The following is a 13,213-nucleotide window of genomic DNA, read 5'->3' on the forward strand; positions in this document are numbered from 1 at the left end:
ATAGAAATTCAAAGATAGAAGATGTAGTTTTCAGCTGAGTAAGCATTTGAGCTAGATCTTAAAGGGTTAAACAGGATTTGGATAGATAAATAAGAGATCTTAATTTTCTAATTTTTTTTTAGAACAATCACTGCAAAGTGACTACTTTAAATGCAATGAAGAAGCTAAGACCTTTCTTAAGGACGTTGCAATCGCTGTTAAGAAATTGGTATTGTATTATCTATAAGAGCTACTTTTTCAATCTTTCACTTATTTCTTCATCAAACTTTAATTTAGCACCAGCTCTGTTCAACGTACTTCAGTAGATGAATGGGGAAAATATTTGCCCTGAATGAAAATTTCTCTCAGTTTCCTAAGCATTTGCACCAGTATGGATCCGTAGTGGATTGCTGCCCGATTTCCCATGCAGAGCACCGAATTAAGGACCTGTGCTATGGCTGAGGGCAAGACAGCTCGAGAGAAGAGTCCCTGCTGATAACAGAGCTCAGTTAAGGGGTGGGCCACATGGGCAAATGCTTGTGACATCAGTATGTGAGCATTGCTTAAAACCAGCAAACAACCTCTGGGATAAACTGCATGCATAGTGCCAATTTTCTCAGGTCTCTATAAGCAATTCCTCACAAAACTGGTGAAAGATTATTTGGCACCTACTCCATTGACACAGCGCTTTTCAGTGAAAAGAAACAGGTTCTCTTTCAGTTATACTAACTTGGCCCCATCAAAGAAATATTTAAAGAATTTCCTTTTGAAGTGTCACAAACGTGTCTGTTTGGCCCTGGTCCTGAGTGATGTTTCAGAACGGCAGTGTCTCCTCATTTGATTTAAAAATATTGAATAAGAACCTACTACCTATCAAATATCTAAAAATGTAGAAATATGGCTATAAAGTTAATGAGCTTGAGTCTACAGACTGCTGAGAAAAGTTAATCTTATTACTTTATAATTATATTTTTATGTAATTATATATAGTTCTGTAGGTATACTACAGAATTATAGTTTATAATCCCAGTTAAGTACATATATGTAAACACTGAGAGTTTGTGTGTGTTGTACTACACTGTGGTCCTGTGGAAACCCTTTCCTCTGTTTCGTTCTTTTAGTTATGTCTTTCTCCAGGATTTGAAGTGTTCAGAGTAATTATTGTGGCTTATTTATTATCTAGTATGTCTCCATTTAATATCTGAGCTGTGAAATCTCTTAAATAGAGATAAATCCTCCCATTTTTTAAAGTAACACATTTTCACTGTTATAGAAGCATTGCGTGTTTATTCTGGAAAATTTAGAAAAAAATAGACAAGCAAAAGGAAGAATGTAAAAACCACCATGATCCCACCCTAAAACAATCATGATTAACTCCTTGTTGAATGTCTTGACTACTTTCAGGATATAGATGATTCCTGTATTGAATTTTACTTTTTACAGAAAAGTGGTCTTACTAAGTATACAATTATGCAACCTGCTTTTTTATTATTCATAAAATATAATGGCAATTTCTCAGGTCACAAAGTAACTATAGCCATTATGACCGTTTATTTAAGAGGTGATTTATCTGTTCTTTCCACTAGCAGATTTTTGAATGTTTTTTCCTTTTTGAAACTAGCCCCACATATATATATATATATATACACATACACATATCCAAACAAATCCAAACAAATCGGTGGGGAGATATTTTTAGGTAGGTATAAGAAAACCACTGTTCTTTTTATACCTAAGCATACTTTTATAGGCATTTTCCATTTTTTAATTAAGTAGCTTCCTTTCCTTCTCTCTTTTTTTTTTTTTTTTTTTGGCCTCTTGGCACGTGGGATCTTAGTTCCCTGACCGGGGATCAAACCCTCACCCCCTGCAGTGGATGCACAGTATCTTAACCACTGGATCACCACGGAAGTCCCAAGAAGCTTCCTTTCTCAATGTCATCCTTTTGTTGGAGTCTTTCCTTTTAAATTTATTGAAACTGCATACAAGGAACACACACACATAGCGAAAGATAATTTCTGAGTAGAAGAAAATCAGCAGAAATTAAAAGATAAATTAACAATGACACATTAAAAACTCATTGAAGAACAGTTATTTTTCCCACTTTCTATTCCAAATAAAAATAATGGCAAAAGTTACTTACTGAAAAGCAAATTTTGATCTCTGAAAACATTTACAAGGCCTTGTTTAGGAAATCAATCTTATTATTTTAATGTCTTAACTTTTTAACTATGTAATTTACATTTTCAGGAAGAAATGAGAAAATCCACAATTGATCTTCTGGAAATTGAAAGCATGGAACTCAGCAGACTATATTTTCTACTGGAAACTCTTCCCACTAGTGTTAGCAGAGAATTGAAAGGTACTGTGAGGTTATCAACTGTAGAAGTTTAGTTTATCTTATAAGAGAATAGAGCCTAGTACTTGTAACAAGATGAGTTTAATAGTTATTTCATATCAAAAAATAGCCAGAAAGAGTATACAACACAAATATAGTGAGATCCATAATAAGTTTCCCTTACTTTTTAAGTGGAAATAATATATATGACTTGAATTTATATAATTATTATAAATAGACTGAAGACAATATTTATCCTTTTGTGACTGGCTTATTTCACCTGGCATGTCTTTGGGGTTAATCCATGTTGTAGCATGTGCCAGAATTTCCTTTCCTTTTAAGGCTGAACAATATTCCATTGTATGTATATACCATGTTTTGTTTATCCATTCATCCATCAATGGACCCTTGCATTGTTTCCACCTTTTGGCTGTTGTAAATAATGCTGTTACAAAATAATAATAATAACAATGAAATAATAACTAATAATGCTATTACAAACATGGGTGTGGAAATATCTATTCAAGGCTCTGCTTCCAATTCTTTTGGGTATAAATGCAGAAGGGAATTGCTGGATTGTATGGTAATATAGTAATTTTATGTTTAATTTTTTGAGAAGCTCCCATACTGTTTTCCACAGTGGCTGCACCATTTTACCGTCCCTTGCACAATGCACAAGCATTCCAATTTCTCTACATTCTTGCCAGCACTTGCTATTTTCTGTTTTTGTTTTGTTTTAAATAACAGCCATCCTAATGGATAAGAATTGATATCTCATTGTGGTTTGCACTTCCCTAATAATTAGTGATGTTGAGCATTTTTCATGTGCTTATTGGCCATTGGTATATCTTCTTTGGAGAAATGTCTGCTCAGGCCCTTTGCCCATCTTTTAATCAGGTTGTTTGTTTCATTGTGGGAATTCTTTATATATTCTGGATGTTAACCCCTTATCAGATATATGATTTGCAAGCATTTTTTCCCATTCCATGGGTTACCTTATCACTCTTGTTAATAATGACTTTTGTTGCACAGAAGTTTTTAATTTTGACATAGTCCAGTTTATCTATATTTTCATTTGTTGTCTGTGCTTTTTGTGTCATATCCAAGAAATCATGGCTAAATCCAACATTATGAAGATGTCCCCTATGTTTTCTTCTAAGAGTTTTATAGTTTTAGCTCTGACATTTAGGTCTTTGATCCATTTTGAGTTAAATTTTGTATTTGGTGTAAGGTCAGGCTCCAACTTTATTTTTCCAGCTGCCAGGAGTGTTGGCTGAGGCTCACAGCTCAGTTCCTCTACAGGAATTGCCCTAAACAAAGAGAAAAGCTTCACTTCAGGTCAGACTCCCTCCCCAACTGCTGCCCACATTCAGTGATTGGTCACCAAGACAGTACAAGGTCTGCCTCCCTCGCTCCATGTGGAATAACTCTGAAGTGCCATCACAGCTCCAAAGCTCATCATCATTTAAACGCTCCACCCTTGCCCAACCCTTATGTCCTCAGAGGAGATGTTCCTCAGAGCTTTACACACAAATTTTAAGATTTGTTTCCCAGGGAGCCCAACCTAAAACAGTTACCTAAATTAAAAAAAAAAAAAAAAAAGATTCTTAAAGTAGATGTTCCCTTGCAGCTCCAAGTCTACGTTCATTGTCTGCTCTCTCATAAGGGAGCTGGGACGCTGTAAATTTCCGCTTTTGCCAGCTGGCGCAATGTTAAGCTTTGTCAGTACAGAGCACTGAAGGGTTACTGGAGGAAAAAGGGGTTGTCTTCCTGTTCCAGTGTGCTCAGCTTGGCCGACTCTTGCAGTGCAGGTAGCTTCTGCCAGCGGCGTGCAACAGTCCTTGGTGCCCAGAAGCCCCCTCCAGTATCCCCTGAGTGGCTTCATGGTAGATTGCTACCAGTGAGGCACCTCCCTGTGAACAGGTACCCTGGCACCGTTTAGGTGGTTTTGCAGTGAGTTCTGAAGTACAGCAATTCCCTGTGGACCAGTCCCCCCAGTGCCCCCAGAAGCCATATTTCTAGTAAGTTCTGCCAGCGGAACATTTCACGAACTTCTTTGCCATCCAGTGAGCCACAGACCTCTTCAGTGAGGTCTAGATCTCAGGTCTGGAGGTGCTGCTTCCTACAGCCCCTGTAGGGCTGCTCCTTGTGCCTAGTATTCCTAAAGTCTTTACAGTTCTCTTTACTTTCTTAGTATTCGTTCCCTCATTACTCTCTCTGCTACAGTTAATAATTCTTTATATTAAAATTTCCCTATTCAATATAAGATTTCTATCTCCCGATTAGACCCCGAGTGACATAGTTATAAAACAATTTGCACAGTGTTAGTCTAGTTTGGCAGGGAAAATACAACAAACTCCTACATGCAGATAAAAAATAAGACTTAATCTGTGCTCAAGGCAGAATTAAGAATGTTTTTGTTTTATTTTCTTTGGTTGCCTTTTTTTTTTTTTTTACTGTCCAGATTGGGTTACTTTTATAAGCAGGAAAAATATTTTAGAAGGAAAAAGAAATACCATGCTAGCTTGTAAGGTCCTTGATACACACGGAATGCTTAGCCAAGTGAATTTAATTGGCCTTGTGTTTTAAAGCTTTTCAATTTGAAGGATGGTCCTTGGGTCAGTAGCATCAGCATCACCTGGGAGCTTGTTACAAAATGCAGAATCTCTAGGTCCACCTCTGACCTACTACATCAAAATCTGTGTTTCAACAATATCCCCAGGTGATACATATGCATATTCGAGACATAAAGTTTGAAAAGCCCTGCTACAATGAGCAATTTAACTTGTAGCCTACAAAAAAATAATCTAACTCTCTCAGGGGAGCTACCAGCCAGTTTCTAGGGAATTTGTTGCATAGAAATGGATGGCTCAGTATCCATTTCTAAACAGCAGTGTTCAAAAATCCGTGCATTTTAGCCATCTATCTATCAAGCGCTGAGGTAATCCTTTGAAGTCTCATGTGATTACACTGATTTGTTATTTATTAATGAGTAATTAGTTCTTTAACACACTGGGTTCCCTTGAAAGCACAGCCAGAAACAATGGCTTTTGCACTATTATTTTATTAGGACATACAATCCAAAGAGGAGGAGGGTGGGATAAGGAACCAAAGCAGGGAGAAGGGAGAGCTAATATGGCGTGCAATATGATGTTGACTGCCACTGACAGCAACTAGTTGAGTATGAGAATACACCCTCCAGACACAGTGTTACCTCTTCTCAGGAACACCTAGGCAGTGGCTCCTGTCTGAAATTGTGCAGAGCTCATAGGAAGCTGGTCACCGACCATAGCAGCAGCTGAAATAAGGGAAATAATTGATAAGTAAGATTGAGAGGGTCCAAAGAGGTGATTAAGAGGTGTCTGATCTAGGAACATAATTAGAAGAATATTTCAAAGAAAGACGTAATTTGTTTATTATTTGAAAAGTCAGTATCTACAGTTGTGCAGTTTCTCAAATAACTGAGTAACATTTCTTCCACTTACTTTTAAGAATGTGTAGGGGATGCCCGAAGATTAAATCTTGTTGAGATAAATCAATTACACATGAAAATTACGAGGATAAATGATGAAATAGAGTTTCTGAAGAAGAAAATACTTGATCTGAAAAAAATTAATAAAGCTATGGGGTAGGTTTTTTTGAGGTTTTTTTTGTTTGTTTGTTTTTTTAGTATTTGAGGGAGTCAGGGGCTGGGGCTAAAGTGGGAAATCTTTCCTAAGGGATTTGTCCTCTGGTCTGAACTGGTGCAGGGCAAGTTAAGATGTCAGATCACTTATAGAAGATGACTGGGCTGATGAGGGGTGTGTGATGGGCTGCAGAGAGCTGGGAAGAGAGCAGAAACTCTTCTACCACCACAGCCAGGAGACCTGTAAAATTTCAGAGGGAATTCAGCTTCCCAGCAGTAACTACTGTGTGTCAATCACACACTGCCTCGCACCCCACCTCCAAAGGTAGAAACACACAGTGTTTTTCATTTCATTTTTAGTAAAATTAAGTTTACAAACCTCAACCACCGAAGCAAGAAATCTTGCTGGGTATTGTGTTGCAAATATAATATCAAACCAGATATATTGTAGCTAGCTTAGTTCCTTAAAGACATTCAGTTATACTCTACTGGAGGGTTGAAAATGGGATTGGCTCTAGATTTTATCTTCAATTAAATGAGAGCTGACACCTGTTAGTTTCTTTTCTTTATTCCTCAGCTGTGTTGTTAGCACTTCCCCCTCTGTGGGCCTCGTTTTCTCCATCTGTAAAATGGGGACTACAAATCTTGACTTACCCAGCCCACGGAGGAAGAGATATTCTGAAAGAAAAAAACAATAAAACCCTGAAGAATAACTCAGTACTACAAGTAAATTCTCAAAAGTAATATATAAATGTCAGACTTTCAGTTTGTTGGAGTAAGAAATACTCAGAGCCCTCATTATAGTGAAAAAATCTTCTTGGGAAGCTAAAAGAATCAGAAGGTTGCTTGGTGCACAAGGTATCAAAGCATCAGGAATTAGGTGGGGACCTCAAGGCCCAGGGACAGGTTCCCAAAAGTAGGCCCTCAGAACACCTATTCTGGGAGATGCTCCATGAAAAAGAAAGTTCATGATCACGTAAGTTTGAGAAAGACTGCGAACTCTAACTCCTCTTAGGGATTCACAGTGCAGATTTGTGCATGGTGCATGCTAGCCACAATCACCAGAGACCACTATCAAAACTAGACTATCAATTTCTAAACTAATAACAAGGAAGATAATATCCAGGCTGGAATACTCATATCAACTGACCAGCACCATCACACCCCTATAGACCAGTGATTCTTAAACTTGAGTGTACATCAGAATCACCTGGAATGCTTGTTAAATTCCTGGGACCTCCACCCCAGATTTCTGATTTAGTAGGTCTGGGGAATGGGGGTAAGAATTTGAATTTCTAACAAGTTCCTAGATGCTGCTGGTCCTGACCACACTTTGAGAATCACTGCTCTAGAGAAATCTTTATGGAAAGTCAAATTACAAATGAACATAACGTGGGTTGCCTGATGAGCTAGCATCATCAAGCTACAATCACTTATTGTATCCATTTTTCAAAGAAAGATGTATATCAAGGTGCCCACACTCTCTGACAAGTGATCCTCTCCTGGACACTCCTCAAAAACTGGACACAGTCCTCAGAAACTGGGGAGGGGGATTTCCTTGGGTCCTACATTCCGTTTCTGAGAGCTCTCCCAACCCAGCACAATACACCTAGTCAGGTGTATTGATTTGACTTGTTTTGTTTTGCTTTGCTTCCTTAAGGCTACTCAATCCTTAGTTTGCTTCATTCTTAGAAGGCTTCCTCTACTAAACCTACAAAGCACCCATTATCTGGCCCCATCTAGCCTGAGCTTCTCTTAATTGCCTTTCTGTGGTAGAGTTGACTTCTGGAAAATAAACTTACCAACAACCTGTTTCCATTTTCCTGAGCCTTTCACACAATCCTCCTGAACTAGAGTGTTTAGCCTTGGAGATTAGAGAAAGGAAAAAGTCATTACATTACAGGAGCTTTGAAGAAAGGAAAATAGAGAAATGTCACCAATTGTCCTTCCTCCAAATCTTTTATTGTTAGCCCTGGGGTAGATGTTTCTCACAGTCTTAAGGTGGGTGTGGCCAGCAATGGATATGGGAGGTTAATGTCTCCTCTTGAACTCAGATTTGCCTACAGCTGTGAGAAGATAAGTGGGTTCAAATTAGATTTCAAGCATCCTCTGAGCAGTGAAGACAGACTCAGATCCCTCCTCCCCAACTCCTTTCCATCAGAGGAGGATTAGCTTTCTTCTCCTGGGCCTTCTCTGCAGGGCAATGGCATCAGAAGATGGCTGCAAGAGTGGTGGGATGTTTATCTTTCTTTAGCTTAAACTACATATCTCAGGATGATAAGGTAGCTATGGCAATGCTACATATCAAACCATTTGTCCGGCCAGATTCCATTCACCTGTTCAAAACTGTTTTTGAATCATTGTATGTTTTAAACCAAAATATCTCATAGTTACTACCTGGTGTGTGAGAATGGGTGGGGTGAGGCAGGACCACAAGACACTTTTGCAGTGATAAAGAGTTGTGAGGTTGACACTTGTGTTTCCTTCTGTCCTTCATCTCAACCAACTTTAGACAATCACAAATTCAACTCTAAAATAAATATTCGTTAAATTTCCCTCTTTATGGTGGTTCATCTCATCAAACAGACTTTAAATTTCTTCCTGGAAAGCCATCCTTTTCATGCCAAGAATGATTCTTTTTCTCCTAGTGAACAGCAAGAGGAACTAGCGAGGCATTATGAAAATGTTGTCCTGTCACTCAACCATGTGATGAAAGAAAAAGCCACTACCACTGTTTACATCAATGAGACTTATACCAAAATTAACTCAGAGAAGAAAGAACTAGAATTGCAAAAAGGATATATTCAAGAAGTAGAGGAGCAAATGGAAAGAGAAAAAGCAGAATATTTGAAAAAAAAACAAAAATTGAGTCAAGAGGTAAGTGGCATGATTTATTTATTTTTTTAAATACAGAATTGTACAGAATTAAGGGCAGGAAATGAGAAATAACTTATTTGTCCTTGAAGCTAGCAAGCATTCCCGTGGTATCTTCTGCAGGAATAGAGCAGAGGCTCAAGGACACTGGAGCCCGTGGGGAAGATGTTTGATTGTGTAGCAGCATCTGAGTTCATGGGAAAGAATACGAATGACAGGAGTGGTAACACTGGGGTGGCCCCTTGCTTATATGCAGCAATGTAGGGACCAGGAATTTGCTTCTGTGTCACTTGGTTGTCTCTGCAGACAGGATCAGTGAGTTCAGCTCTGCCGGAACTGATGCTGAAACCCGACCTCTGTGCACTGTCACCACGTTGAGTCAGAGACAGAGTTTTGGGTGAAGTAGAAAAGAATAGCTTTATTGCTTTGCCGAGACAGGGGGCCACAGCGGGTTAATGCCCTCAAAACTGTGTGTCCCCAGCCTGGGTGGGTGGGTGGGTTGTGAGAGGAAGGGTTGCTGATAAGGATCAGGGCGCGTGTGGGGCCTGCATCCCTTCAACCCAGAGATCATCTGGAGTCTGGTGGTCTGGTGATGGCTTCTGCGGTTCTCAAGGTTCTCGAACTGTGACCTTCTCTCCGGAATGAAGAATGCTTCAACAGGTAGTTAGCATCTTGCATTTGGTGTGGGTTTTAGTGCTATAGAAGAGCTCAGGATATTGTTGTGTGTATCCCTTGAGGAGGAACCGGGACCCCGCCCCAAGGCTGCACTATTGTTTCCTCACTGCTCCTCCCTTGTCTCTGGATTCCCCTCCCTTCCCTGATTAGCAACTGTTTACACCTGCTCTTTGGAACGCAGGGAAGGTCATGGAGGCTGATTAAAGCGTATTTCCTACAAACAAGAAACAGGGGACAGGGAAAGACTTTTGTGCCCAGGAGCCCCAGAGTGTACTGCTTGGTTTCAGAACTTGTGCCTCTTACTGAATGAATCCAAGAGGAGAGGCCTGCAGAGGGTCTAGGCAGAGCCAAGGGCCCTGTCGACTGGAAAAAGAAAAAAGCGCAACCTAGAAGTCGTGAATTACGTTGTATTTGAGGACCTTACTGAGGACTGTAGCCTGGGAAGGCAGCCTCTCAGATAGTTCTGAGGAAGTGTTCCAAAGAGGTAATGGAGGAGCCAGGATACGTAGAAATTTTTGCCGGGAAAAACCAGATAGTCCAACATTGAAAGATTATTGCTAATCACAAAAAGACAGACATCTCAAGGTAATGATTTTAGTGCTTTTTTATGTATGGGACGATGCAAGAGTCTGGGCTCATTGAAATCATTCCTTTGATATGCATCTTAACTACCTAGGGTCAGTATCCTGTTTTTCTCCATCCTGAAGCCCCTCAGGGCACACCGTCAGGCTGAGGCTGCACAGTGGCTGATGGCTTGATGGCGAGCAGCATTCGTTGTTTACTGAAATGGCAGGCCACATTTTTTTGTCCACAGCCCCAACAGAGAAGGGTATTTTGAGACCAGCAATTTTGTGAGGGTCAGTGGAGATAGCTACTGCATCCTGAATTCTAAATAATTCACCCTCAGGATGGCTTCTGACTATTCCTCTTTGCTCTGCTTCCGGTTGCCCCGGGGGAAGCAGGGCTGTCTCCGTGCTAGGTGTTCCTAGCGGCAACCTTCTTTTCCTCCATGCAGTGAGGGCCTAGCCCAGGATGGAACTTGCTGTTGAGCTCCTGGTGCTGCCCTCTGCATCATGGCAACTGGCCTAACTATAATGCAGGAAATTGGACCTGGGCTTGCAACCCTGCTATATTAAATATGCATAAAGATATATATATATGTATAAAGAAAGAAAGAAAGAAAAGAACATTTATTAAATTGCACTTCTTGAGTCTTAATTAAAATTTAGTAGAATACAATCAGGCAGTGATCAACATTTTGATGCAAGAGAGAGAAATATCACTCCCTGGGAAGTGCAAGCCCCTGGGACAGACTGCCAAGTGAGGGTGCTTGGCTTCGCAAAGGAAAGAATTCAAGAGTGAGACAAAGTAAAGGGAAAGCAAGTTTATTTAGCGAGATACACATTCCTTAGGCAGAATGCCGACCTGTCTCAGAAAGCAAGAGTGGCCTCAGGGTGTGTGGGTGGTTAGTTTTTACGGGCTGCGTAATTTTATACGATAACAAGTGGGAGGAATATTCTATTGCAATATTTTGGGGAAGGGGGTGAGGATTTCCAGGAATTGGGCCACTGCCCTCTTTCTGGCCTTTTATGGTCAGCCTGGGAACTGTCACGGTGCCTGTGGGTATGTCATTTAGCATATGTTAATGTATTACAATGAGTGTATAATGAGGCTTAAGGTCTACTGGAAGTCAAATCTTCCACCATCCTGGGCCTATTTGATTCTAACCAGTTTTTTTTTTTAATTTTTGACTGCATTGGGTCTTCGTTGCTACGCTCGGGCTTTCTCTAGTTGTGGCGAGCAGGGGCTACTCTTCGTTGTGGTGCATGTGCTTCTCACTGCTGTGGCTTCTCTTGTGGAGCACGGGCTCTAAGTGCTCGGGCTTCAGTAGTGATGGCACATGGGCTCAGTAGTTGTGGTGCATGGGTTTAGTTGCTCCGCAGCATGTGGGACCTTCCCGGACCAGGGCTCGAACGGGTGTCCCCTGCATTGGCAGGTGGACTCTTAACCACTGCGCCACCAGGGAAGCCCTTAACCAGTTTTTAGAGTATCCTGTTTTTCTCCAATGGCTTTGTCCCCTCCTCATTCTTTTAATGGTTTTGCCCTGCCCTCTTCCTTCGTCTCAATTTGGCTCTTGGGATGATTGGTTTCATGATAAGACTATTCATAAGTTCCAGTCAGGTCTGAGAGTCTCTATCCTTTAAAGTGCCCCTGTCTTCAGAAGCAGTTTTACACTAAAACCATGGATTATTTTTCTTAAGTATAGACAGCTCAGCCCTAGTCATCCTCAGAACAGGCACTTTGTGAAGTCGCTGGCAAAGAGTCCCTTGGGCAGTCTGCAGCCACTAAACAGAATTTGTAAAAGCCAAGTTCCCTGGACCTTTTCTGGGGATGAAGCCAGCTGTTAGCCTGCACTGCAGTAGTGGAGTCAACTGAAATTCCTGACTCCTATCATTGGACTAGACCTTGCCTGGATTTTTTGTTATTGCAATGAAATAGAGGCAGGACAACAAGGATCAAAAGGGGTTTTCCTGTTTTCATTCTCTACCCACAACAACGATGAGAGGACTTCATTTCACCCACTGTTTCCAGCCCTCTGCTGGACTTTCTCTCTGAGCAGTCTGGAAGCCCCACACTGGAGGGTTCACTGAAGTTATAGGGGCAAAAAGTGGGATGTGTCTTCATGGACACAGGGGAGGGACGATGTGCAGGGCAGTGTAGGTTAGGAGTGGGGAGAGGCTTGTCCCTTTTGTTTACTCCCCCAGGGGCTGAAACAATGGTCAGTAGTGGCACGGGATCTGAGCTTTGCCCACCAAAAGGAAGGCTCCACCAGGCAGGGATTTTGTTTTTTTCATTGCTGAATTCTAGCATCAGGATCAGTGCCTCTCGCAAGTTGTAGGCACTCTATAATATTACTGTATTGAATGATTGAGTTTCTAACTTCATTTTAAGCCCTAAAGGGAAGTTTCTACCCTCCTCAACCCCTTCCTATTCTTTAATATAAATGTTAAAAGAAAGGAAGCCCAGAGGGGCTTCAAATTGGGAATTTGAGAACATGATAGGTTCTCCTTCCTTTTGTGAATAGTGTTTCTCAGGGATCCACAAACTTTTTCTGAAAGGGGCCAGAGAGTAATAGGGCTTTGTGGACCATATACAGTCTCTGTCACAACTACTCAACTCTGCCGTTTTAGCCCAGAGAAGCCAAAAGTACTGACTAAATAAATGAATGTGGCTTCACAAAAACAGGTGGAGGCTGGATTTGGCCCACAGGTAGTAGTTTGCCTACCCCTGGTCTATCTCCCTGGAAAAGGGTTAGGATACTTTCAGTTGCACATGGCAGAAGCCCTGACCAAACTGACTTAAATAGCAAGGACATTTATTATCTTACACAGTAGGAATTCCCAAGGTAGGGCAGACTGCAGGACTAGCTAATTCAGTGGCTCATCCCTCCTCCGTCTTTCATCTTAAGGCTGGTTTCCCTCTTCATCACAAGATGGCTGCCAGTGACAACTGGACTATGTTTCCTTACTCAAGTAGAAAGAAGAAAACCTTTCCCAACCAAGGACATAAGTTTCTTGCTATGTCTGATCCGGCCAGGTTAGGACAGTGCCCACCCCAGAACAATAGTGGATCCTAAGGGAATACGTGTACTAGTGGGCTAGACCAACTGGGGATGGATATTAAGGACTCAACCACCAGTGCTCACTAAATGCACATCATAT

General features: G+C 41.0%; 1 protein-coding gene across 1 annotated transcript in view; it reads left to right on the forward strand.

Moving 5' to 3' along the window:
* The window catches only part of CCDC175 (coiled-coil domain containing 175), an 84,369-nt gene that overhangs the window by 16,182 nt on the left and 54,974 nt on the right, over window positions 1-13,213 (forward strand). Inside the window, exons 3-6 of the mRNA XM_082450520.1 lie at window positions 123-208; window positions 2,230-2,341; window positions 5,810-5,945; window positions 8,591-8,819. Of these exons, the coding sequence (XP_082306646.1) occupies window positions 123-208; window positions 2,230-2,341; window positions 5,810-5,945; window positions 8,591-8,819 (563 nt within the window). The remainder of the gene's footprint in view (window positions 1-122; window positions 209-2,229; window positions 2,342-5,809; window positions 5,946-8,590; window positions 8,820-13,213) is intronic.

Source organism: Balaenoptera physalus, assembly GCF_965194825.1.
Source record: "Balaenoptera physalus genome assembly, chromosome: 2".
NCBI classification, from domain to species: domain Eukaryota; kingdom Metazoa; phylum Chordata; class Mammalia; order Artiodactyla; family Balaenopteridae; genus Balaenoptera; species Balaenoptera physalus.